This window comes from Vidua chalybeata, chromosome 17 (genome assembly GCF_026979565.1).
Source record: "Vidua chalybeata isolate OUT-0048 chromosome 17, bVidCha1 merged haplotype, whole genome shotgun sequence".
NCBI classification, from domain to species: Eukaryota; Metazoa; Chordata; class Aves; order Passeriformes; family Viduidae; genus Vidua; species Vidua chalybeata.
In genome coordinates this window covers 13,928,876-13,956,070 of record NC_071546.1, presented here as the reverse complement: position 1 = coordinate 13,956,070, position 27,195 = coordinate 13,928,876, and the positions used below count along the sequence as shown (strand labels likewise).

The 27,195-nt window shown below is 49.2% G+C and overlaps 1 protein-coding gene across 1 annotated transcript in view; it reads right to left on the bottom strand.

The window, feature by feature from the left end:
* NFATC2 (nuclear factor of activated T cells 2) overlaps window positions 1-27,195 on the bottom strand; it is a 75,879-nt gene that overhangs the window by 27,580 nt on the left and 21,104 nt on the right. The window contains exons 4-9 of the mRNA XM_053958731.1: window positions 26,601-26,803; window positions 24,626-24,798; window positions 15,186-15,326; window positions 3,640-3,695; window positions 2,694-2,820; window positions 462-1,157 (exon numbers count right to left, since the gene is read on the bottom strand). Coding sequence (XP_053814706.1) covers window positions 462-1,157; window positions 2,694-2,820; window positions 3,640-3,695; window positions 15,186-15,326; window positions 24,626-24,798; window positions 26,601-26,803 — 1,396 coding nt within the window. The remainder of the gene's footprint in view (window positions 1-461; window positions 1,158-2,693; window positions 2,821-3,639; window positions 3,696-15,185; window positions 15,327-24,625; window positions 24,799-26,600; window positions 26,804-27,195) is intronic.

The window sequence follows — 27,195 nt, the reverse complement described above, 5'->3', positions numbered from 1 at the left end:
CAATGGTTTTGCCTGCAGCACTGCCCCATTCATTACAGGCCTCGATAGATTGCTCAATGGGCTTTTTTTTTGGTACAAAATGTACAAGAGCATTTTACAAAGTGGACTTTGCCCTGATATGAAGAAATATAATAAAATAATTGAGAAGTGCATTTCATTTCAGATCTGCCATCTTCCAAACTGGCAATGGAACCCTTGGCAAAGGGAGACAAAATGGGAGCAGCTCAACGTGGCAGCTGAGCCCGTGGCACGGAGCAAGCAGAGGGGTCCTGTGGGTGAGTGGCCAAAGTGCTTTGCCATCAGCCAAAACTGCACCTAATGAAATTCCCAAATCCAGCCTGAATGCACAGCCCATGTCCACACCCACCAAAGGTGGCCACGCCGAGGAACAGGGGCGTTGAGAACTCCAAACTCACCCCCTCCCTCCAACAAAGCAGCCCTGAGAGGGGCACAGCACTTACCATCATCCAGGTACGCCTGGTCCAGGTTCTGCTCCTGCTTGATGGTCACTCCTGCTGGCAGCACCTCCTTCTGCTCACTGCCTGGTGGCCCGTTCTTGGCTGCCCGCTGGCCCGGGGCCGCCTGCTGCTGCTGGATCACGGTGGGGTACGAGCTGGGGCTGAGCCTCTGCGCCTGGCTGGCCTGGGGCTGGCTGGGTCTGGACACGTTGGATGTGAAATTTTCACAGCACATGATGTGCTGGAACTCCTGGTGGCTTCCACACCTCAGCTGCTGGTTGGTTGGAGAGTAGTGGATGACAGGAGAAGGCTGCTGGTGGCCCGGGGAGTGCTGCAGCACGGCTGAGGTCTGGGCTGGAGAACCAGCGTGCACCAGCACGGACCTGTGGGCATCCGTGATGGCAACTGGCGTGGCCATCAGGCCGGGCTGCTGGTAGCCCAGCTGGCTGGGGCTCAGGCTCTTGCTCCTTTGGTAAATCACAGCCGGGTTCTGCTGGTGGTACCGCGAGTCGGGAGAGGAGAGGCCTGAGCGCAGCTGCTGGCAAGGAGCCATGGTGGCCACGAGGCAGGAAGGGGACTCGGTGGCCATTGTGTGCTGTGAATAGTAAGGCTGTGTTACTGTCCCCAGAGCACTGTGCACTGGATTGCAGATTAGGGCTGGATCATAGTCATCAATGGGCTCTGTTTTGATTGATGGTACTAGAACAAAGCATGCAAAGGACGTTATTCGTAACGAGCTGAGGAGAAACAGAGAGGTTTTCCTTGAAGCAATAAGAGATTTAAGCCTTTTACGAGATTTGTGTGTGTAAATTCATACATCACAAGCACTGAGTTTAATAAATCACCCACACGCAACACAGCAAAGATTCTTCACAGCGCTCTGTGCTAAGAGATTCTTGAAAATCTTTAATGTACTAATGAACCACAAATTGCTAACATTGAAAAATTCAGCACTTCGGCCCCTGTTTCAATTCATTTAAGGGCCATTCTGGAACCCAGACAAAATAAGAAGTCATAGATAGGTGTTTCATGCAGTACTTCCATCTCAAAGGAGACTGAATCAGTAGAAATCCCAGGACATAAACAACTCCCCATCTTTCTGCCAAACATTTAACAAGTCACCAAAAGCAGAGCTGAACTGTTTTAGAGTTTTTGTCTCTGCTGCACAAAGTTTCCTCAGTGCTGAGAGCTGAAGACCTGTCTGACACCATCATTTAAAAGCCCATGATTTAGTAAGAGTTCTGTGAATCCTGGTGGGGTAAAGGATGGTCCTCTACATTTCCAATGATTTTTTTGTCACATCTTCCCCAAAACTCACTACAGAAACACCACACAATGGAAACCATACAAAATTCCTGCAAATTTGGTCATGCAAAATTCCTGTCTGGAAGTAAAGATTCCTTCTCCTAAGTGGTCTATTTTAGGGATTGCATTTAGATAGAAGTGTGCTTCTCAATCCTGCTCAGAACAGTTTAGCAACTGTACAAACCCTTCACATTGGTGATACCCTATAGAGTTCATAAATTCAGGGAGAGGACCAGAGATTTTCAGGCTGGAGGAGAGCAAAATAAGAGTCTGAATGAATGTTTGCCTTTCCTTAGAGACAAGTCAAATTAAGACATCATTTGAAGCTTGCATAAAATCTGGTGCTGTTATTTTATGCTCATTGCTTTCCACAAACACACACAATACTCTGATTTTCTCACAATATTTTCCCCCCAGCCAAAGCTGAGAAATTCTGGGAATCTCATTAGTAATCCTGTTGCATTTATTGTGACATGGCTCACCAATCCCCCAGAGGAAGAACATCACAAAAGCATTTGTATTTTTCTCAGCTAGCCTCACTCTGAAGAATATATATTGCTTGCCTTCCTCCATCCCAAGCCCTTTCCCAGATCTGATGTTTTCTTATTGCTGGACACGTCAGAGAAGGCAACACTCATGGTTTTCAGAGGGTCACACCGTGTCCCAGACTGAGCCTGTTCCCACTGAGGCTCTTGGCAAACCTCCACCAAGTGAATGGGGCAGCATCAGCCCACTGCCAAAATAACAGATAACTGACACCCCAAATTCCTGACCATAAGTCACAGGCAGCTTTTAAACCAAGCAGCTGTCGAGTGCTGAATTAAAACAGCGACATTTTGATCCTCAAAGAATGGCAAGAAAACAGCAGAGCAGAAAATCAAATCCTGCTCATGGACTTAGAGAACAAGTGGCTCTGTCCCTGAGAATTACCTGGGTGATAGGTGAAATGCTGGGGCTGGCTTCTTTTCCTTTTGCCATTGATGACATAGAAATTCACCTTGACTGCTGTGCGGATGTGCTTGTTCCTGTACTCGGGTATCTCCACAAAAAGCATGCTCTGAAATAAATATCACAGGGGACAGGAAGGGATTAGCACCTGGGGCTGGCCAGGGGTTTGTGTGCAGCTCCCCTTGCTACACCTCCACAACAAGAGGAATCTCCCTATTCACCCCTACAAAGAAGGTTATGAGAAAAAAGGGGCAGATGGTGGCAGACCAGAAGATTTTTGGTACTGCTAAATTGGTTTCTATGGACTGTATCCCTCCTGCACTTGGTGCTGTCCTGAACTTGGAGGGAGAAGTCTCAGCTACAAGTAAAACACGAAACTGTGACAAATGCAGAAACTCTGCTAATCCCACAGTGCTTGATGAAGGAGCGTGCACTGCAGAATTCCCTCTTTTTGTCAAATTAACTCAATTATTCCATAGGATTTTGATTTATCCACAGGCAGCCCCTGCTGCCTTCTGGGGGGGCATGGCAGTGCCACTGCTGGCTCCCGAGAGCTCTGCCTGCCCAAGCAGGGTCCCAGCAAGCCAAGGGAACAGAGGGGCTCCTTCCCTCCAAAGAGCACTGGAAATGCTGCAGGACAAGCCCTGGATCTGGACACAGCACCCAGGGCTGGCACAGGAGGCAGCATCCTGCAGAGCCTGGGCTGGCACTGCGGGTGTGCAGGACAGACTCCAGCAGTGACTCCCTTGGGGGGTTGCTGCTGCAGGAATCGATTCTTCCTGCAGCACATGCATTGCTGCAGCATCTGGCACATCTGTTCAGCGTGGCATTGCTGCTCCTTCTGCTTCTGAGATGCTCCTGGAAGCTCCCCTTGAACACGAGTTGCTGCACAGCAGCTGCAGGAGAGGACACAGTGTTCCATACTTACAGGCTGGCTCTTGTCTTTGTCCACTGTTGCCTCCATTTCCCAGATCTGCTGCCCATCTAGAAGAATATCACAACATTAACCTCATTGTGGGTTTTTTTTTTAATCATAGAAGTTATTAAAAAAATAGAGACAAATCAAGGGCATTCAGTTGGCAAAGCTCTCAAAATGGACTTTATTTCAAGCACCTTCCCAGTCCTAACCAAAAGCAACAGCATTTCATTTAAACACATCACTGAACACTTCTCTCGCCAGGAAAGAGCTTACATACATATTAAAATTCAATGTTTATGCAGAAATTAGCCAAGCTGAGGAATGAAATATTTAGCACAGGTGCAGCATCTGCTTTTTACCAGGCCTGAGTCCAGCCAGCCTGACTGGTGGAGGGCATCAGGAGGTCACATAAGTTGTGAATGGTCACAGTGGGTCAGCAGCTCAGCAAACTTTCTGCTGCTCTAAGCCAAGACAGAATGCCACTGACAGCCCGTGAGCCGTGGTAAAGCACCAAATATTCACTGTACTCAGTGCAAAAGCACTTCCCTGCATGTGGGACAGCCCTACCCTGAACCACTGCAAGCTTTGCTGCCCTTAACCATTGCACCCATGCAGCTTGTCTCCACCCTGAGTCACACAAAATTGTATTTAGAGAGGAAAATAAAATTTGCTCCCCCTGTATGGAGTACCACCACAGTAACCCCTGTGCTGTAAGAGTGTATCAGCAGTGACAGGACATTCATTTACAGACTGGGTGCTTCCTCTGGCTACAAATATTCCTTAAATATAGAAACTTTTTTTGCAGTGCTTTCCTTATTTTATTTTATTTTATTTTTTTTTTTTAGACTTTAATCTTTACCCCTTTGATTTTCACAATTCCATTGAGCCTTTTAGCCAAGCAATTTGCAGAAGGAAAGTACTGATGGGGGCAGGGGGAAAATTGCTTCGTACCTTTCTGAAAGCTTGCTTTTAAACTGGCCAGGGGACACATATCCCAAGGACCTGCTGGACTGGGAATGCTGCAGCCAGGAGCTGCTGTCTGCTTTAGGGGGAGCAGCTCTGCCTGCTTTGGGGGCTCCCCAGACTGGGCAGGATGAGGGGGGAAATCTCCTAAACCCAGTCCTTCTCACAGGGTTTTTTATTTTTCCCAACTCTTGGAAGTTCTGCAAGAGCTGCTTTTGTCTTCTGTTATTTAAGCACTTCTGCTTCTGGCGAAAAGGGAAATGAAAGAGTATTTTTAAATGCATTTTGCATTTCTTCTGTTGTTGTGCTCTTTGTTCTGTGCTGGGCCCAGACAATGAGCTGACAGATGTGCTGGGCTCTCCAGGCAGCCTCTTCCCAGCTGTGGCCAGGACCCAGCCCTGGGCTCCCTGTCTGCCCCAGCCCCTGGGACAGAGCCTCACCTGCCCAGCACCCCTGGGACAGCTCTGCTCACCCACTGGGGACAGGCAGCTTTTCCTGGAGTCAGGGCTCTCATCCCTCCCTCAGGACAGGCTCCTGGGGCTGCTGGTGGGGCAGGGGGCACCAGCCCTGCTGGGCTCCTTCACCCCAACCCTCCCTGGGCAATGGACACAGCCAGGGAATAGCTGGAAGTGTCCCCATCAGGAGATCCCAAGGAGCTGGAAGTGTCCCCATCAGGAGATCCCAAAGAGCTGGAAGTGTGGCTCCATCAGGAGACCCCAAAGAGCTGGAAGTTGTCCCCATCAGGAGACCCCAAAGAACTGGAAGTTGTCCCCATCAGGAGATCCCAAAGAGCTGGAAGTTGTCCCCATCAGGAGATCCCAAAGAGCTGGAAGTTGTCCCCATCAGGAGATCCCAAAGAGCTGGAAGTTGTCCCCATCAGGAGACCCCAAAGAACTGGAAGTTGTCCCCATCAGGAGATCCCAAAGAGCTGGAAGTGTCCCCATCAGGAGACCCCAAAGAGCTGGAAGTTGTCCCCATCAGGAGACCCCAAAGAGCTGGAAGTTGTCCCCATCAGGAGGTTCCATCTGCTCCTGCTGCAAGGAAGGAACACTGAACAACTCCCAGTTTTCTCTCTCCTTTTTTGAAGCTCCCTCCTGTGAACCAGGTGTCTTTTCTACCGTGGGGCTGAGTGGCTGCTGGGGCTGGGATGGCCTCAGCAGAGCTGTGGCACTGCTCACCCCAAGGGGCTGCTGCAAAGGCATGGAAAATATTCCATTATTTAATGTCATTTAACATGAGCATCCACTTTGGCCACTGCTATACTCAATCTGTAGCCCTGTTAATGCAGCCAACTCCTTGCTGCTGTTGAGACAGAAACAGGGAAGGGGGAGCCAAAATATTGGGGAGGGGGGTTAGTCCAGCAAATCCTTCTCTGATTATGAAGCAGCAAATGCTCAACAGGGAGATTCCTCTTCTAGGCGACCTTAGAGAAAAGAAACCATCACAGTGTGTGTTAAGGAACCTCCCCACACTCCTAAACACCCCAAAGGATAATTTTTTAGAGTTCTCTAAGGAAAGAGAAGGGAAAAGGAAACAAGAAAATACATCATAAAGTGAGAGCTCTGATAGAGACACACATCAGAGCTGTCTCAGCAATGCCACATGAAGATGTCCTGACAAGGACAGCCAAGCATTCCTATGTTTGACACTGGTTTTGCTCCAGGCAGAATGTTTTCATCTTTGTTTCTGTACTGCTAAATTCAAACAGTCTGTGCAGATACAACAGCACTAACTTCACAAAGAAGGTGGAAATCAAAAGGATTTGTTGATCCAAAATGCATAAACTAAAGTAGAAACGGGCCTCCAAGTCATGTGGCACACTCAAGGAGCTGTGGAACACATGCAAGCACAACCACAGGGGATTTGATTTAGTAACTGAGCCACTGAAATTGCACTAAAAGCTAATGAAGCCAACCATAAAAATCAAATGATGTTCAGGCTGAGCCCAAAGTCTGTGTGGGTCAAAAGTAAGAATGAGAAAAGGCAAACAAGAAACAAACATATTTGGGGTTACCATTCCAACAATGATAGATGCTTCTGTTTGGATATATTCCACGTTTGTGGCAGCTAAACAGGTTTCTAACAAATCTGTCAGCAGCAGCAATCCCTGATCTTTGAGCCCTGTTGAATTGAAGCACTCTGCAGTTCACTCCCTGACCTTTATGCTTCAATATGATGATGTGGCTCCATCTGTCTCACTGCTTCACTTTCGCTCGAGACAATCAATATTTGCTTTTCCTTTAACCGCTCTGGATACGCACATTATGGGGAGCTTTTGGCAGAAGGATGAGGGAGGCTGTGAGGAAAATGAAAAATACAACTGCATTCACAAGTCTCTCTCTCTAACCTATTCTTTTTCCTGGTAATGAAAAGAAAACTTCAGATTATGCACACTCTGGGAGCTAATGGAGAGCAGGAGGAATAAACTGAGAAGTCTCAGGATCCTTTCAGGAAATTATGAATAGACAAAACCTGCACCAAACTGTCAACACATTTATCACCTTTATGATGTGCATAAATGCAAATATTTTTAGGAGGAAATGAAAGTGGATGTTTGGAGGAAGTCCTCAACAAAAACGGGATTCTGATTGTAAGGATGTACTAAAAATCCCAAGGCTGATGTGACAGTGGAGCACAGCCCCCAGCACAAAACCTGTCACACCAAAGGCCCTTCCCTGGAGGCCAGGTGGTGCCTGGGCACCAGGAATGTGTTTAGCTTTGAGCAGGAGGTTGTGCTCAACCCTCCAGAGATCCCTTCTGGCCTTAATTACCCCGTAATTCTGTCATGCCACAAACGGGACAAACAGCTCCTGCTTGGAAACACAGAGGACTAAAGCCCAGCTTGATTAATAATTTAATCCAAAGTCTACAAGTGCAGATAGCTGCTTATTGCATAGAATGAAACCTGCCTGAACAATGGACAGGAGAGAAAGCTGCAAAGGATCACTGAGGAATCCAGAGCCAGGTCTGCGTGTGTGGTGCCTTTCAAACTGTGCCTCCACCACAGGGAATTCAATCCCTGCCTCTGGAAAGGGCAGCACTTGCTCTCAAGATGATAAAATAGTCTTGGATTTAGACCCTGAGGTCTTACCAGCCATGGCTGCCTCATGCAATATTTTTACTGTTGTGGTTCCCTGCTCATTTAATGGTTTGTCTTAGTTGGCAAGTCTTTAACACCACAGGTCAGTGAAATGTTCAGGAAATAGAGATTTTTGTGCTGCTTCAGGGCTATGAGACTTAGCATTAAACCCCGATGAGAGATCTGATTGTGTCAGCACTCTTTGGGGGAATGAATGAGTTGTTGGAAGAAAGTAATTCTACCCTTCCTAACTCCAACTGCGATCATACCAAAGTCCTGCTTCAAACTGGGGGAAATCAAAACGTCAGTCTGCATTAGGAGCATTTTGGGTGATTCTCTGCAGCCCCTTATAGGACTCTTTTTAATTAGCCAATTAAAGGTTTTCTGAACCAGTTACAGCCTTTGCACATTATTCAGGATCCCTTACTCATGACTTTGGGGTCAGTAACTAGCAGGGAAACAAACTTACTGCTTTATTTGAACAAGCATGAGTGATGGGCTGAGAGGCTCAGGAAATGTTCTTTGCAGTTCTCTGCAGCTGAAGACTAAATATACTATTGTGCTGATTCTGGATGGGATTCCACTCCTGCATGTGATTTTAGGCCTGCAAATGTACACTGCTTTTCAGTCAAGCATTACACAAATTACTTAATGAACAACCTGTTACTGGTTCCCCAGAGAAACCCAGCCTGGTGACCAGAGGGGCAGGGCTCTGACTGCACAGCTCTGCACATTTCTGGACAGTTCTGCACATTTCTGGACAGTTCTGCACAGTTCTGCACAGTTCTGGACAGTTCTGGACAGTTCTGCACAGTTCTGCACAGTTCTGCACAGCTCTGGACACTTCTGCACAGTTCTGCACAGTTCTGCACAGCTCTGCACAGTTCTGGACATTTCTGGACAGTTCTGCACAGCTCTGCACATTTCTGGACAGTTCTGCACAGTTCTGCACAGTTCTGCACAGTTCTGGACATTTCTGGACAGTTCTGCACAGCTCTGCACAGTTCTGCACAGTTCTGGACAGTTCTGGACAGTTCTGCACAGTTCTGCACAGTTCTGCACATTTCTGGACAGTTCTGCACAGCTCTGCACAGTTCTGCACAGTTCTGGACAGTTCTGCACATTTCTGGACAGTTCTGCACAGTTCTGCACAGTTCTGCACAGTTCTGCACAGCTCTGCACAGTTCTGGACAGTTCTGGACAGTTCTGCACAGTTCTGGACAGTTCTGCACAGCTCTGCACAGTTCTGCACAGTTCTGGACAGTTCTGCACATTTCTGGACAGTTCTGCACAGTTCTGCACAGTTCTGCACAGTTCTGCACAGCTCTGCACAGTTCTGGACAGTTCTGCACAGTTCTGCACAGTTCTGCACAGTTCTGCACAGTTCTGCACAGCTCTGCACAGTTCTGGACAGTTCTGCACAGCTCTGCACAGCTCTGCACAGTTCTGGACAGTTCTGGACAGTTCTGCACAGTTCTGGACAGTTCTGCACAGCTCTGCACAGTTCTGCACAGTTCTGCACAGCTCTGCACAGCTCTGCACAGTTCTGCACAGTTCTGCACAGTTCCCCCTGGGCCTGCAGGGAACTGTCCCCATTCTCTCCGTTTCTTGGAAGGCCTTCCAGAAAAGTACAGCAATTATCTCTGTCAGCTTTTATCAGCAGATAACAGACATCTCCGGAAAACAAAGAAGGGTTTTTAGAGCCACCCCAAGAACAAAGGGAGAGCACTGAACGGTTTCCAAAAGGACAAAACCACTCTGGGCAGCAGAAACTCATGAGGAGCCCTCACTCATAATCTCTGCTGCTCTGGACAAATCCCAGACAAATTCAGGGACAAATTCTGATTTCAGCTGGGAAGTTACTCTGCTTCAAGTCAGCACCAGGTTGCTCAGCATCTGGTCCTGAGCAGTTGTCTCCTTCTAAGCTCTTACTTCAAAACAATTTTCAAGCTTTACAGCAAATACAGCATGAGTTTATTTAAAACTCATGAAAAGTAGAGCTATTAAATTTATTCCTGAGCTTCATTTTCATGGATTTCTTTTTCTTTCTGAAGCAAGACTGCCCACTGCAGTTACTGGAGCTCTGTTTGTTAAGAGCAGAGGCCAGAGTGCTTTCACTGCACTGAGGACAGAAGTTTGAGTCACCAAGGCTGGAGATACAAGGCAAGGTCTGGGAGGTAAAAGGGCAATGGATTAGTCATGCACCAGCCAGCCCAGCCCCAAATCTGACATTTTGCACAGTGAGAACAAGTCTAGAGGCGAATTCTCCCCATCTATTGTTGAGGAATTCAATTCCCATTAAAATAAAACATAAATACAGTAGTTGAACAGTGAAGCAGGAGAACAGTATTTCATTCCAGAGCTCTTCCAAATAATTCCTTATGCCAATTCATCAGAATAGATTTGTTGTTTTTTTAAGATTATAAGTGTGTTTTGTGTGTGTGTATATAAATTATTAAACAAAAGCTTCTCTCAAAATAAAACCACTGGGAACCTCCATGTAATAAAATGAGTCACACCAGGATGCGATGACTAAGTGGGAGAACAGGGAATTCCACTCCCCAAGCCAGCTTTCTTCATGATCAATTTTCTGTCAACAGGTGATGGGAGCTTGTCTCTCTGCCTTTTGTTTATGCCAAGAATTATGATTATTTTTTAATATTCTCCCTAAACAATTAAGCTGAATAATCAGGACCAGGCACACTTCCACCAGGCGCCCCCATAGCAAAGAGTGAGCCAGGGAATCCAGGCCAGCAGTGGCTGCCTGTGTTAATAAGGATTTACCAGCTGTAAAATTCCAAAATCTTGTGTCATACGGGGAAACCTTCCAAAACACTGGATTCCACCCTGTCTCGCTGAGTCTCCAACAGCTATGGCAACTCCGTTTCTGCAGCCACACTCTCCTGCATTTTTCTCTGTGCGAGCCCTAGATTTTTTCCTGTTTTGCAGTGTTTTTTTGGAATCCCGGGGCAGGCGATTGCCCCGTAGGATTACAGGAACACCTGGGGCAGGCAGCACATTCCAGCCAGGGGGAAACCCTTGGGGAGAAAGGTTTGCTGGCTTTCAGCAGCTACAGGAGCAAGGAAAGGCACAAGGCAAAGGCCCCATTACCCTGAAACTTTCTAATTTGCACAGCAGAACCAGGCAAACCAATCCTCCTGATTAATACTCATTACTCTCACATTCAATATTTAATGTTGTTTATTTGTTCAAGTAGTAAACAGCTCTTTTGAGTGGACCTGGGAAAACATTGAAAGTTTTTTAAAAAGCTTTTTGTCTATTTTATCTCGAATTTGCCTGAGAAAATTGCACCATTAATGTTGCATTATTAAGTTCACAGAGTTAGCTGCTGAAAACCATTTGGTATTTTCTGCATCCCCCAGGAGCTTTTGGATCATTCACCAAACTGTCAGACTACAAAAAGGGATTCTCCCTGTTTGGAGCCCGGTGAGGAGCTGACCTAGCAAAAAGGGGAACGCTGCTGTAGGCAGAGTTGGAATTTCCTTTCACCTCTCCCACAAAGAGCATGATCCTACCATCAAACCCACACAGCAGCAACCTTCTCTTCACATTAAACCTGCCCTGATGCCATCCCACCAGTGCATTGTCCTGCAGGATTCCTGGAGTCCCCTGGCACACATTCCATGGCTTGTTTCCAGCACGTGGGCTGCAGCATTTTGGGCACTGTGCAGACAAAACCTCAGCCCAAGCACCCCCACTCTGCACACCACAGCCTGAGCCTGCCCTGGCTGAGCTCTCCTGCAGCCAGGACACATCCAAGTGTGTCCAACACCACTGCTGGCTCCAGAGCTGGGCAGATCTATTTTGTCACAGGGGCTGTGGATGTCCACACCTGGGGGCCCTGGCAGCTGCCCCCGTTCAAAGGGCACAGGCAGCACCTCCTCCCCTCACCCTGCCTGGCCCAAGCTGGAGATTTATGGTGGAGCCTCTCCAAGGATGGACGTTGTGTTTGGGTTGTTCCTCCACCACCCACATTGTCCTAGAGATGATTCACGATGTCCATGTGGCCACCAGAAGAGTTTGGCAGGGGAAATCACAGCCCATTTGCACTTTTCTCCCCGAGAAACACGAACCTCCTCTAGCACTGACAGCAGAGCAGCAGTAACCAGTACACAAACGGGAGTAAACACAATGCAACCGGCATCTGACTTGCAAATTATTACATGACAATTAAAATAAATAAAAGGGGGAATTCCAAAACTCTTCTTTTTTTAACTGCACTGTAAGATCTGGGCCCCAACCAAACAGTGACACCCTTAACCCTCACCCTATTCCAAGTCCTTGATAGCTCCAAGACTGCTTTTCAAGCTCTCTCTTCCAGATCAAAATTACAAGAGTACAGTCCAATCTAGTTGCTTCCCTGACCTACTTTAGTTTAGCTGGGCTCAGTTACGTGTCTCCAAGTTCAGACCTTCAAACTCCATCAGCCAAACTCTGCTTTTGTGTGCTGGGCTTAGGGAATTCTTGAGTTCCCCTGGCTCACAGCAGCTACGCTTTACGATCTTGCATCAGCAAGAGATAACCGTAAGAACTCGGAACCCTGAGGCCTGCATGTTGATAAACTTCAGCATTCAGAAAATTAATGCTATTTATGCATCAGCATTTCAAAGACGAGCACTTTATCCCTCAGAGCACTGAGCTCCAGCCCCTTCACTCCGTTTCCTGCTGCCATTTCCTGCCGTGAGCCGAGCCTGTCCCAGCCCTGTCCCCTGCCAGCTCCCTGCCACCGCCTGCGGCTCGCGGGGCACGGACACTCACTTTCACAATAACACCCCCACAATTCGGGGAATCGCCCTTATTTTCCAGGTATTTCTATGGAAAGGCATACTATCTGCAATTCTGTGAAAAGACAAATAAAGCCTGTCCGTTACTGCTCGCAGAGACACGTATTTTAGTCACAAATGCGACCAGTTCCACGTTCCTCTGCGTTGCTAATGGTGGGTGAGGAATCGTCTACAAGATCCAGAGGAAATGGAAAGAGGTTCTGAGTGTTCCCCTGAGGGATGAAACCTAATTCCCAGTTGTGAGCCCAAGCAGCAGCTCCCTCAGCTCTGCAGAGCACGTGAGTGACGCCTTCCCAGCACGGCTTCACCCGCGTCCCAGACCCAAGGGCACCCGGAGTTTGGAGTCTGTGCAACAATGAACAGCAGAAAATCTGGCTGCACAAAAGTACTTGAAGAAAGATTTTTTTTGGGGGGGGGAAAAAGAGCCTTGCCACTCTCACCCTAAACACTGGACACCCAAGCCAAGGAGCTCTGTGGAGCCCGGCATGCCAAAAGCTGTGGGATGGTTGCCCTCACTGCAGCTCTCAGCCTTGTTGTTACCAGCACAGCTAAAACTGGTGGCAAAAGTGGGAAATCCAGCACCACTTACTAGCACAGACAAGGCTTGTGAGCTGTTAAAATGAAACTCTAAGCAAACCAAGCTTCCCCTGCGAGCTTGCTGCATCTTCCTGCCCTGACAAAGGCGTGATTGTCTCACAGGCTCTGGGGCAGCGGTGTGCTCTGGAAGAGACACAGCCTGCTGCAGCTGGGGCAGCAGAGCTGGGCTGCCATCCACCCCCAGCACGGTGGCTGGTGGCTTACCCTGCTGCTGAGCAGCTCATCAGCACTTTCTGCACGGGCTGTGCAGGGCAGGGGAGCCGTGGGTGAGCTGCTCCTCCTTCACCCAGGCACTGCTCCAACACCCGGGGCTGCACAGCAGGGCTCACTGCTCTGGGCTCCTGCAGCCCACGGCACTGGCAGCTGTGAGCAGACACCCTAGAGGTATTTAGAATTGTCTACAGTGCAGAATGAGGGAGGCTGAAAGCCTCAGGTGCACAAGATCCTGATTTTCAGGTGAGCTGGGACACTCATCAACCTCTGACAAGCCAGGCTCAAAGCAATTCTCAGTTTGCTGCACTCAGCCCATGCATGATCTGCACGTCCAGCTCAGCTTCTTAACCTTCCTCACCTTAGGATACACCTATTAAATAAAGAAATCTTCATTTAAAAGCGCTTCAGGGCATCTCTGCCAGAGGTGCTGCTGCATTGTGGAACACACAGAGCACCACTCAGAGCAGAATCCCCCAGATAACCCACTGCAAACCACACAGACTTCTCGTTCAACCTGAGGATTTGACTCTGGACCTCCCATCCTCCAAATCCCCTTCTGCCAGTCATTTATTCAGAGTCCAGCAGACTGAGACTGCCTGCAGAGGCCAAGGGCTGGGGGGGAGGCAGGATATGGAACACCAGCAAGCAAATCCCTGCTCCAGACTGGGCACTGCTGCTGGGATAAGCCCTGTCTCTCCCCTTCCAGGAGGTAAAAAAAGAGGGAAAAACCCTGCAGTTTCCCCAGCAGCGAAGAAAAGCTTTAGATTTAATGTGGAAAATATTGTTGTTCTTTTTACTTTCTAACATCTCTTCCAGCCAGAGCCTTCTCTGCTCTCATATGGAAATAGGGGCAGGGCGTTTGGGATGTTTCCTCGAAATGGCATCAAGAGCTGCCTCCTTTGAGGGGATCATCTCCTGCAGCTCCTGCAGAACATTCCTGGGACAGGTAGCACTGCAGGCTGCCAAGATGTCCCCATGTACCTTCCCGAGGTGCTGGCATGGTGGAACAGGGGCAGCACAGGGGGAAGGAATTCATCCATGGGCTTGAAAGGAACCACAGCGTGCCAGAAGAAATCCTGTGACTGCACAGGCTCACCTGAACCTCCACAGCTCTCCCATACCTGCAGAACCAGCCTGGCTCGCTGCTGGTGTGGGAAGGAGCTGGGACCCACAGGATGCTTTCCCCCCCATGTCACCAGCTGGTGCCCGTGTACATTCATGAATGTACATTCATTTGTGGCTCGATTCTCACTTTTTTCCAATGGCATTACCCCACAGGTCATGCACATGCTGCTCACTTGGGCAATGCAATCTCTTAAACTCCTTGCAAGGCACTGGACACATCATTTAAGACAGCTCTATCTCGGCTCACTGACAGAAAACTTCCAAGCCCCAGGTTTTCTTCATAGCAAAAAGGGAACACAAAGTTTGCAATAAAAAATATGCAAGGAGAAGGGATAGATTCTTGTATCTCATTACATATAAAAATAACTTTATATAAAAAGACACATTATGTTTGTTTTTTCTCCACAGATTTCTAAAGGGAAGAAAACACAATCTTTGCCTGTAGCTCGCATGAATAAAAATGTTCATTTCAATGATGATTTCTACAGTAGCATCCACTAAACATGAGATTAAACAAGCACAGAGGAAGATGTAGTGCTCATCTCTTTTCTTTGCTAACAAATCCTGTCCCTGCTGATTCCCAGTGCCTGGATTCCTGTGAAGCAACAACACAAACAGTTGCCCCCAAGCCTAACTTTACCCACATGGTTTTCCTTACATGAACCTGAATGGGACTGCTCACTTGAGCATGATGAGCACAGATCTTAGGATGAGATTTGGCACTACAGATTTGCCTTATCCTGTTAGGGAAAGTTGGGAAAAACCTGCCTTACCTGATGTTTTTTCTGTGAACACCACCTTGGACTCTGCTGTGAAATTCTGTCCAGTGAGGATCATCTGCTGACCTCCATAAACCAGGCAGCTGTCGATGTCTTGTCTTTCAACCATTGGAAGCTCATGAGCAGACCTTTGGGCTGTGGACAAATTGCAAACATGAATGAAACCAACTCTGTTTTACCGGGACTTTCCAAATCTTCCCAGAACTATCCACAGATTGATCTTGTCATCGTTGCCATCCACTGACTGCCAAAGCAGCTTCTCCAGGGTGCTAAATTTAGGTCTGAGAGGGAAAAATAAACTTACTCAAGGCATTTTATTTGGAAACATTCAGGAGTTGGCTGCAGTTGTTCAGCTGTGCTGGCCCTGCTCCTTGTCCTTGAGAAAGGACAGCTTGGATGAATGAGCTGAAACTTGCCCATGCCTGTTTCCAAGTCAACGGCCAAATTTTCAAGTGCAGGCACACTACAGCCCTAGAGCCCAAAAATTCCACCTGCACAGAGGATTCCACTGAATAACACTGAATTCCTTCAGAGGGGAAAAAAGAAAATGAACCTCCTCTCCAAAATCCCACTGCCTCCCACAGGGGGTTGCCAACAACAGCTCCATCTCCATCTCCATGTGTGGGCACCGAGCCCTGGGGGGGCAGCCACGAAGGCCCAGAGGTGATCAGGAGGGGTCACAGCAGGACTGCTGCAGGCCAGGGTTTGTCCAAGCACGTTCTGCAGAAGCCTGAACATCTGAGGAGCAGGGCCCTGTGTCACAGACCGAGTCTGGTTGTAAAAGGCAAGGGAAGGAAAGGTAAGGTGGGATGCAGATGGACACGGACGTCAGCAACGCTTTCTAAGGTCTTTACTGTTCTTGGCCACGAATTTGGAGCGTGACTTTAGCAAGTTATTCTCTCTTTCCCCAGCCAGAAAACCAGTTCAGCACCATCTCTGCAGCTACTTTCCTCTGATGCCATTAAAACAGCCACTGCGTGGTCAGAAGAGCTTTGGAGAGCCCTGGTGACCGTCCCTGCAGAGCCATCCCAACTGCTTCCTATCGAGCGGCGGGAGCTGGGGGAAGTGGAGATGTGAGAACTGCTCCCTACAACACACACAGCTGGAAAACATCAGGAGCTTCCCTGTGAGCAGACCAGGTGGGCAGCAGCTTGGGGCTGGGGAACTGCGAGTTCATGACCTGCACTCCAACTCCTCCAGATTCATCCACCCCAACTGGAAAGGCCTCCAGAGGATCCTGCTCATCTCTTTCCCAGCTGCCTTGGCTGGATTTCAGCTCTCCCTGACAGAGACCCTGAGCACTTGTGTCTTCACTGAGCACGGCTGGCTGCTGAGCCAGAAATGAGGAAATGTGATGCTGGATGTGCAGTGCTGGCCCTGACTCACACCCAGGCAGGCTGTGACCTGACCTGGCACTGCTCTACCGCTCTGCAACCCTCGCAAAGACAAAATTCTCTTGTCACCTGGAGGAAATGTTGCAGTATTTGGTGAGAAAATTCAAGCATTAAACCTTTCACAGCAACTTTTCTAGCTCTGCTGAACCCTTCAGCCACAAGACAGAGATTTTGCTCTTACTAAAGAATAGAGGTAATTCAATAGTTGTAACTTTCTTATGACATTTGAGAGGCATTTTTGAAATCTATTTAAAACTACTTTAGGACTCATTGTTCTTTTCAAGTATGGAACATCTGGGCTAATATACTGCCAGTTAAAAAATATATATTCAGATTACTTTCAAAGTAGTTTCTTTCACATGGCTGTAGGATTAATTTATTTCCCAAAATACTCACATTTTTGATGAGTTCCTAATTGGATTTATCACAAAGACAGATCTGTAACCCCAAAGGCTTAAGAGTAGATAGCAATCATTAAGAAGCATGTCTACAACAGTCAAGAGAAAACATTTAAGTATTTAAACATTGCCCTGGACACTCCTTATTCCTATTCAATCACCAAATTTCACTTCCAAAACATCCTAAGTCATCAAAATTCCAGATTAAGCTACATCTCTTTCCAGCTTTGTTGTGTTAATAGAGAGCTTGGTACCTGCCATCCCACAGATCAGTGATTTCCAAGGCTTTTTCAGCATGAGCAAGGACAGATTTTAGCCTGGAAGTGCCTCTGACTCATCTCAGTGCCATTTGGAGCTGCTGCACCTGGCACGGCTTTGGGCACCTCCAGCAGCTGCTTGCCCTGAGACAAGTGGAGGTGTGCAAACCTCCTGTGCCTCGGCTGTGCTGCAGAGCAATCCCAGCTGGAGGGCTCCAGCTGAGCTCCCCAGTGCACACCCCACACTGAAGGGTTTCCCCTGCCCTGTTTTACCTGAATTCTTCTCCTCCCTCTGGGTGGTCTGAAATCCTTTTCTAATAATAAAAACCCCAGCCACTTTTCATTTTCCAAGGTCTCTTTTTTTCCACCCAAGCCTGTAAGAAGGCATCACCCCCTTCCCCATTTCCACCAGTACAGAGGTTCAAGGTTCAGTGTGGAGCTGCCTCAATAGGATTATTTTTTTTTTCCTCTGCAAGAAATATTAATTGCTAATAAATCCCCTTCCTCTAAGGCTCATGATGGGTGCACTGCATGCAATAATTTCACACTATTCCTTCTCTTCCCCCAGGGGTTGGCACTTCATAAAGTGACCTACAGCTACTGGAGTTTATGAGCTTTGAATAAACAAAACACTGTTGATTTAACCAGTTGGGGTGTTTACTTTCAATAGCAACAGTTACTGACATAAGGCAGCAAAGCAAATGCTATAGAAATACTCACACTTGGCCTGAAGCAGTGTGTCAACCTATTAACAGGGGACATTATTTTTCTATTTTATTTGACTGTTTGCAAATCAAGATGTCGTGGATCCGTGGTGCCAAGAAATACAATGCATGCAGTGACACAAGACAGAAAGGGAGCCACTGTCAGAGCCCTGCAGCAGCTGCAGGGAGCTCAGCCTGCAGGGAGCAGCCCCTGCTGCCCACAGCCCAGCCAGGCTCCCCTGCACCCAACTCCTGCCAGCTCCAGCCCTCAGCCCTGTGCCAGCAGCTGGGGAGAAGCTGAGGATGGCCTGAATCTCTGGGCAGCTCACAGGGGATGCACACCTGACCACGGGGACTGTGCCAAGGCAGGCAAAGGTGGCTCCTGCTTCCCCACAGTATCCACACCTCTCCTTTTGCAGCAGAGAGGAGATCTGGCTTTCAGGGAAAAAAAAAAAAAAAAAAAAAAAGGGTATTTTGACCTGCAGAAGTCTGTTGCAGCTCCAAATCTCCCCCACGAGGGTGCCACCCGTTGCTGCTGGGAGGTGACAAGGGACAATCTCAGCTGGAGCAGCCTGGCCTGGTGGAAGGTGTCCCTGCCCACGGCAGGGGGTGGGACTGGAGGAGCTTTAAGGTGCCCTCCAAGCCAAGACATTCTAGAATTCTGTGATGAAGCCCCTCCACACCCTCCAACGCCTGCAGCACAGATCTTAGGTTCTCTGCTGTCCCCAGTGCTGACAGTGAGACATCAGAGATTGTGTCCTTGTGACACCTGATCAGGAGGAGCTGGACTGAGGCTCACGTGCAGCTCAGTGAGGACAAAGTCACTGCTACCTGTGACTAACTCACAAGCCAATAAACCAAAAATGTGGCTGTTCAGGAGGGGTGGGGTCACAACTGGCACCCCAGTGCAGTGGCCTCACCAGAACAATTATTCAGATCCCTCTCTGGACACCTCTGTCCTTACCCTGCCCAGAGCAGCCCCAGTTCACCCCAGCTTGCTGGAAGCCTTTGAGCTGGGACTCACCACCCCTGACATGTCTTTCCAAACCCCCAAAGGCTCTTGATCCAGCCACTGATTGCTGTTGGGTTTGAGAAGAGCACATAGAGCAGGATGTCTGCTGCTAAAGAAACCCTGACCCCTGGAAGCAATAGCAGAGGTGTAATTTGTTATGGGATTAATTCTTCCACCTCGGTGCAAACCTCAGAGAGCCAAAGCAAATATTTCATTCCTGCTGTCACACTGGGTTTATTTACCACGAGCTGCCTGTGGTAGGATTGATAGGAGCAGAGCTGCTGTGCTCAACACTTATCCAAGTCATTAATGTTTGAGAGACTTTGATGCCCTCCATCACTCCCTGAAGCATCCTGAGCTCTGCAGTGAGGGAAAAGACAAAGGCTGGGCAGCCAGGGGAGGACCAAGGGCAGGAGACACCTCCAGCAGCCAGGGAGACATCAGCAAAGCAGCCTGGAGAGAAGCAAATTTCTGATCAGAGGGACAGGATCATTTCCCTGCTGGTAGGAGCAGGGAGCAGTGGAAGACGTACAAACCAAGTAAATAAAGCTAATTTCCAGCCCTCGTGGGGAAACCTTGAGAATGTGGTCTAAACTCTGCAAAGAAGAACGCAGTGTGACTGACAACAGTTTCTAATTTGCTGCCAGCAAGACTTAATCAGCAGTTTGTGCAGAGCCATCCAAGCAAAAAGCACAAAAAACAGAGAGCTTTTCTCCACCTCCTCCTCTGCAGATAATTTATGATGTCCTCGCAAAGGAGGAGTGACAAGCAGCAGTGTCAGGTAAGTGTGACACTTTCTGTGAACTGCAGCCAGCTCAGCAGGGCAGCGTGTGATGAATGACAGAAAGCCCTGGGGTCACCCCTGGGCCAGTCATCTCCGTGGGTACACACAGCACTTCCCTTCAGTCCCTGCTGCAGGCTCTGCTCAGCTGAAACGCTGCTCAGCAGTCCACGCTCCCTGTGCTGTGCTGCTTGCTTTTGCCACCAGCAGCTCTGAAGACAAGAAGCAAGCAGGAGCTGAGCCCAGAGCAAGGCTGGCAGGCTGCAGGAGGGGCAGGCATCCCCTTCGCTCTGACTGCAGCTTTAAAGACTGAAATATTTCGGCTGCACGTTCAGAGTGGCAAATGCTGTCAGAATTAGCTTTTACATTCTGGGCTTCAGGAGAGAGAAGATGTTCTTTAGAGAAAGCAGCAGTTTTTCTGTCAGCTGCACTTGCAGCCAACTGCGTGACTGTCTTGAAGTTGAAACGAAAGGGGGGAAAAAATTCATTTAATTCAACTGGAAATTGTGATACTCCCATACTAATCATGGTTATGGTTAAATTTGCAAATAGGTATCTCCCAAGTGCAAAGAGACCATTTGTTTCTGCTTTTCTATCCGAATAAAGCAGGGCTCCTTCTTGCCTGCTGCTGTTGTTCCAAGCAGCACAACTCCCAGCTGAGGAAAAGCACTCGCTGCCTTGCCAAGACAACATTCTTTTACATGACTAGCTCTTTCCTCTGTAGTTATTAATGTGTCACAAATCATAGGCTCAGATTGTCTAATATTATGGGAAAATCTACTAGAAGGAGAGAAAAATAAAGGAAACTTCCAGGGAAATTGATTAAAGGGAAATAAGAAATTTGACCCAATTTAATGGAACAAAATACGGTCAATAATAGAAACTATTTACATTCCTCTAGATGGACACACGGTTCTTTAGCAATAAGTTTTGTTTGTTTTGCTTTTTTACCACCTCGGAACATCTATTATAAGAACAAGATTTTAGTCTCCTTCTCTCGTGCCAAGTGCAATTTAAGTTTGCATTTTAAGGGATTCATGAGCAGAGCTCAGAGTCAGCAAACAGGAATTCCACAAAGCAAGAACTGCGACAGACTTTGGGAAGGTTTAACAGGATTCATTAGAATAAAAACTGGGGCACCCTGAGACATTTGCATGAAGCAGTTTTAGGCTGCTGACAGCATGGAGCACAACAAGCTGCCCTACTACCCTGGATTCCATCCTGCTCCTTCTCTGCTCCAGGATGCTTCAGTCGAGGAGTGGAAAGAGAATTGGGGCACCCAGCCCGAGCTCCCAGAGGTCATGACAAATCTGTCTCTTGGAGAGGCAGCCCCGTGTCAACAACTTCTGTAACACCAGAGCCCACCCACTCCCCGAGAACCGAGCTGCAGCTCTCGGTGAAAGGCAAAGGAACGGAGCTGATGTTACAGAAGTCATCCTCATGGCTCAAAAACAACGGTCTGCAAGTGTCAAACCTCTCCAGGAGTGATTTTCCACGTGGCTGTGTTTGAAGGGACAGGTGAACTCAGTCACCCCTCAGCTGCAATGTCACCAGCAGCTCTGGCCCAGCAGGAGCTCACCCAGCAGCAGCTGCTTCAAGCCCAAAGCAGCGAGCTGTCCTGGCAGGGATGGGCACGTGGACATGGACAGCCCTGAGAGTGAGGGGACAGCCCTGAGAGTGAGGGGACAGCCCTGAGAGTGAGGGGACAGCCCTGAGAGTGAGTGAGGGGCAGGCCCAGGCCAAGCAGGACACGGGCTCTGGATCCCTCCCAGCCCCGTGGGGCTCGCTGCCACCTCACTGACTCAGCCTGCACCAGCAGAAGGAATCTCTCTCACCTTTCCAGCACACACCTACAGCAGCGTGGTTTCCCACACCTGGCTGAGCCATGGCCTGTTGCTACAATTGTCAGAGGGATTTCAAATGCCTTTGCCTCCTCAGTGGCTTCAGGATGAATCAACAGGCAACAGCAGAAAAAAGCTGCTGAATTGTGCAGGCTTGTCTGGGTCTGAGGTCCATTTTAAGGCACGACTGATCATTTAACAACACATCACCCCCTCGTCCTCCCACACAGCTGCCTGGGGAGGAACTGCTCCGGATGATGCTCTGAACCTGTGAAATCCCCTCCGAAAATCTGTCAAGTGCTGAATGTGACACAGATGAGGTGGAATCAAACAGCCCTCTGAAAAGCAGCTGTTTCACAGTTCTTGCTTCACTGCAGCTAATGATCTGCTGACACTGGTGGGAATTCCTCGGGATCAGCTTCTGGGGAGGAGAGCACTCGGATACTCTGTTGGTAGCAACGGTGCTCGGGGGGGAGCCCTGGGAAGGGAAATGGGCCGTGATCCTGGAGCTGCTGCTCACCAGGGCTCTCCCAGAGGGATCCTGGAGCTGCTGCTCACCAGGGCTCTCCCAGAGGGACATCATTACTGCTACCAGACAGGAGGGACCCTGAGGAGAGCCCCTGGGGATCAGGGTTCTCAGGTGGCCAAAAAACACCCGAACAAACCAGAAAACAAAGGGGGAAAAAGTGAACCCCAGCAGCACAGAAGGTGGGGCAAGAAGAAAACATCCCCCAGCCCCAGGGCCCCTTCTTGGCAGGGCACCTGAGCTTACCTGGGAGTGCCTGGGAGCTCTGCAAGGTGGGCAGATTGGCTGGGACAAGCTGAGGTTACCACCTCTAGTGAGATTTAGGCTGCATTGCTAATGCTGGCTGAGCCCCCTGATGTTTTTAACTATCTTCCCAGAACCAGGCTGAGATCAGGAAGTGCCACTGAAATGCAAAACCAGTGCTAAATATGCAACATACACACTAAATGGCAGAGGCTTAGTACTCCAGATCACTTCATTCCCTGCTTCCTTGAGTTCAGAAAAGCAGTCCTTAACATATCTCCCCAAACTGCCTGTATATCCACTATTCCAAAAGTAAAACTTTCTCATTTTATTCCCTTGGGGATCAAATACATTTTTTTCCTTGTATAAGCTTTGCCGTCTTCTATGCAGCCAACAGTTTAATACTTTCATTAAAAAAAAAAAAAAAAAAAAAAAAAACACCAAAACCACTAACAATAAGCCACTTATACTGGTATCTCCACTCTTGGCTTTTTAATACCCCTAAGACTCATCAATGCAAAGACATCTCAGAATAAATACCTCAACATCTTAACCAAGGCTCTGCCACAGCAGTCACTGCACAGGCAAATTAGGTGTGTGCATACAGCTCAGAAAAATGTGATTTATTCTGCAAACCATGCCTGGATTTCTGCTTTAGATGCAGTGATGGGCACAAACACAACGTGCCATTGTGGAAGGGCCCTGGGAATGCCTGGCTTGCTCATGCTTGCTTTTCCTGAGGAGAATCTGAGTAGGTGGGGGGTGATCTGTGGGGCTCCCTGCGGGATCCAGGACCAGCCTCCCCCTGCCCCGGGCCGGTGCTGTTTTCCTGCCCACAGGGTGTAGGAGTTACACCTGGAGTTTCCCCACCCCAGGAGCTCCTCACTGAGCGCTTCCTTTAGCAAATGGAGCTTTGTTCCAGCAGGGACACGTTTGGGGTGGAGGCCACTATTGTTTCAGCCATCTGCTCCCACGGAGGAACGGGACAATTTCCTATGGACAGAGGTGGTGGCTACTCCCACTGCTGTCCCTTCCCCATCACAGAGCCCAGAGACTTCAGTCAGCTGCTAAAAGGCTCTGACAGTTGGTACCTTCTCAGAAACACTGCCCAGAGATCACCCATAGCCATCATCCTCTCCCAGCCTTGCCTGGGTTATTCACTTGTACTGCTTTTTGAAAAGCTGCCTTCAGTAATTCACCAGCCAGTTTGATTTCCCACCCAGGACTGGCTCCTCTCATTCTAAGCAGTTGTACTTAAGTGAATCTCAATAAATACTTAAGTGCATCTCAATAAATACAGCTCACACGTGAGCGACTCAATGGCTTTCTTCACATGACTTATGGCAAGACAGGTTCTGCTAAAGGGGTGAGTCATTCAGCAAAAGTAGAGGAAAACTGTTCATTACATATTTGTGAAATCCCCAAACCACCAAAAAGGCACCACTTAACAACAAAAAGCATCACAGGATGCACAGGAACCAGTAAGGTGGGCAGAGCCCTTCCAGAAATGACTGTGACACCGGGGGCCTCATCAGAGGCCTCTCTTTCTCAGGATCCAGTCAGTTATAACGAGTGGGAGGTGCAGGTTCTGAGCTCACACACTTATGGGATTTGCACTTCAAAAATCAAAACTGCCACTTTTCTTCTGTCCCTCAGGGGAATACCAGAACCACCTGTGCTTTCCCTGCTTCAGCCTCCTGAGCTGTGCACGCCTTGGCACTGACAGCTAGAAAAAAACAAAGACCGGAATGCACCTGAGCCTCGGAACCAAAGCTGCCCCTCCATCTCAGCTGCCTTCCTGCCACAGCTCGGGTCTGATCTGGTCACTCCTCTGGCACCCAGGACTGGCCACAGTGCTTGGAGCCAGCCCAGTCTGAATTCAGACCTCCAGCCACCTGCCACTTTGTGGAGGACAAGTTCTGATTGTGCCTCCGCTCGAAATAAAGCCAGCAAAGCAGACAGCTCGCAGACTTTACCACCAGGGACAGCCCAGCTGTGTCCCTGCACGCAGCCCCGCGCTGCTCCGAGAGCCAGCAGGACCCGCTAATATGTGCACTAACAAATGCACTACGCAGCAATGCACTAATAAATGGACTTTGCAGAAGCCCCCAAACCAAGCACGGAGCTTGCTGTCCTCACAAGCCACAGGCGCCTTGAAGAGCGACCTGCCCCCGAACCTCTTCCCGCACAGGGAGTGGCGGCAGGGAAGCGCCGCAGCCACCGCGCGGCCGGCACGGAGGAGCGGGGCACGGGGAGGAGCAGCGCCGGGGATACTCACAGCACTCGATGGGGTTGGAGGCGGCCTGCAGGGACACGATCCTGCCGCTGGGCTCGGGGATGTGCACGCGGAACACCAGGCGCACCCGCGTGTTCTTGCGGCCGATGTCGGTCTCGCCCTTGCGCAGCTCGATGTCCGCGTTGCGCAGCTTCAGGATCCCCGCGCAGTCGATGCTGCAAACACACACAGCCCCGGCTCACAGCTCTGCTCGGGGTGTGCTCCAGCTCTGGGCTGAGAGCAGCTCCAAGGACTTGCTCTGCTCAGGAGCCGGGGAACAAACCCCAGCCCTGCAGCACACCGGGGGTGCTGCTGGACCTCTCCCCGCTCTCTGGCCACAGCAGCAGCTGCTCTCCAAGCATTGAAACCCCAAATTTTCTTTCCTCCCCAGGGCAGGAGCCTCCATCAGCAGCTCTCCCCAGAGCCCAGCCCCCAGGCACTGCCCAGCAGCCCTTCCACACCCGGGCAGGGCAGCTCAGCCCCGTGGGGAATCACAGCAGCTGGTACAGAATCCCCACTGCCCGCACCAGCCAGGCACGTGGAATTCAGCTCCAAAGCAGCGACCAGACTGCTGTGTCCTCCTTTTGCACAGGGCGGGCTCTGCAGCCTGGCCCAGGTCACTGTGTCCTCCTCCAAAGCCCGGGGACGCTGTTCCCAGGCGAGGCAAGAGCAGATCTGCATTCTCCCGTTCACTGTGTCCCTGCACAAAGGGAGGGTGCAGGGAGCAGGAGGGGGCTGAGCAGCAATGGGAGGATTAGGATTGCTTAAATCAGCACTGCAGCTAAATATTTGGTGTGAGTGCAGGCTGGCTTCTCCAGAGTCCAGTGTAACCTTGCAAACATGCCTGTGTTAAGAAAATGTGACAACTATTTGTCAAGCTCAGCAATAGTTCCCAGAGCAGGCAGTGAGCACTGCTATTAAACAGGCACTGCCAGCCCATTTTGATATCAGTTCTAAAAACACATCATTTCTCTTCTCTTGATATGAATTAAAATCACATTTGGGGAGGTATAAGCCCAAAGCTGCTTCCTACACCCACACTGTTCCTTGCCCTTGCATATGTGCAGGGGTTTATTATTCCAGGGTTCCTTGTTAGGAATGAGGTATATTTTCTCTAAAAATATGAAGAAAGAATGTGGATTTTGCAATGAAGTAGGGGGGCTTAAAAACATAACTGCTCTGCCAATTTTGTCAGGCTCCTCTGAAGGATGGAGATACAGCTCTTCCCTCTGCAGAGCAATCACTCTCATGCCTGGCACACATTCAAGCCTGAAGTTTTCAGACTGGTGCCCACTTCATCCCTCTGCTTCCATAAAACTGCAAGGAGTAATACAGACAAGATGTGCCTGTACTTGCTTTTCTGTTAACCTATTACAGGAGGAGATCTCACGGCCAAAGCAGCACTTGACTGAGCTCAGAAGAGAGGTTTTGTATTCCATTAAATGTTGTAAATTGCATCCTACCCCTGCTCCTCACGGTGTCCCAGCAGCACAAGGACTTGAGATTCAAGTCTACCTTTCCTGAGAGCGCTACAAACCCATTGTGACTGTGAAGATGATGGATTAGTGAGACACTGGCTGCCCCTGGATCCCTGGCAGTGCCCCAGGCCAGGTTGGACAGGGCTTGGAGCAGCCTGGGACAATGGAAGGTGTCCCTGCCATGGCAGGGGTGGCACTGGATGGCCTTTAAGGTCCCTTCCAACCCAAACCATTCTGTGATTACAGCACTGCAGAAACTGGAATACAGAGCAGAAGTGCCTGCATGGTCACCTGCTGCATGGGAACTCTTCCAGCAGCTTTAACCCAGGTGCTTGTAGCTGGTTTTGTACAAGGGTCTTGCCCTCGTAAACCACCCCAGCGTGCTGGAAGGGGGATCCAGAGCATCACTATCCTTTTGAGTGACTCCTTTCCAAAGAGAAAGAACTTCAGTGCCAACTTAATCCGCCTCAACTTTGCTAACAAAAAAGCAATCTACTTACGTTGCCTTCATGTTGTTTTTGGGTTCCAGGGGGATCTCCAGCACTTTGGTGTTGCCAATGATCTTCTCGTAGCTGGTGGTGGTGACGGTTTTGCCCGTGATGCGATGGACCTGGTAGAAGGCGTGGGGCTTCAGGATGCGCTCGTCCGCCGTGCCGATGAAGATCTGCAGCCCCAGGGGTTTGTTCTCCATGTACCCGTGCAGCTGGCAAGACATTAAACATCTGCTGTCACACACTGGGCCTGCAATGCCTTCGGGAACCAAGGAGATTTGCAGACACGTAGAGATAAATGTCGGTATCTGGCTTTGATTCCCTGCTCTTTGAAGCTCACCCTTCCCCCAGGTGTTGGTTCACCTTCAACCATTCCTCTTGCGCTACATTAAAACAGCACCTGCACAGGTAGAGATGGCATTTTGGGTCTGGGACTGAACAGCACATGGATGTCTTAGCTGACCTTAGAGCCTGGGGTTTCTAGGCCTCAAGGACACAGATTCTTCTGTTTTGTTGTTGGTTTTTTTTTTTTATAAACACCATTTGCTGCAAGGAAACCAGAATGCCTCCATAGAGCGGGAGACAAGGAAATTTCTCCTCCTTT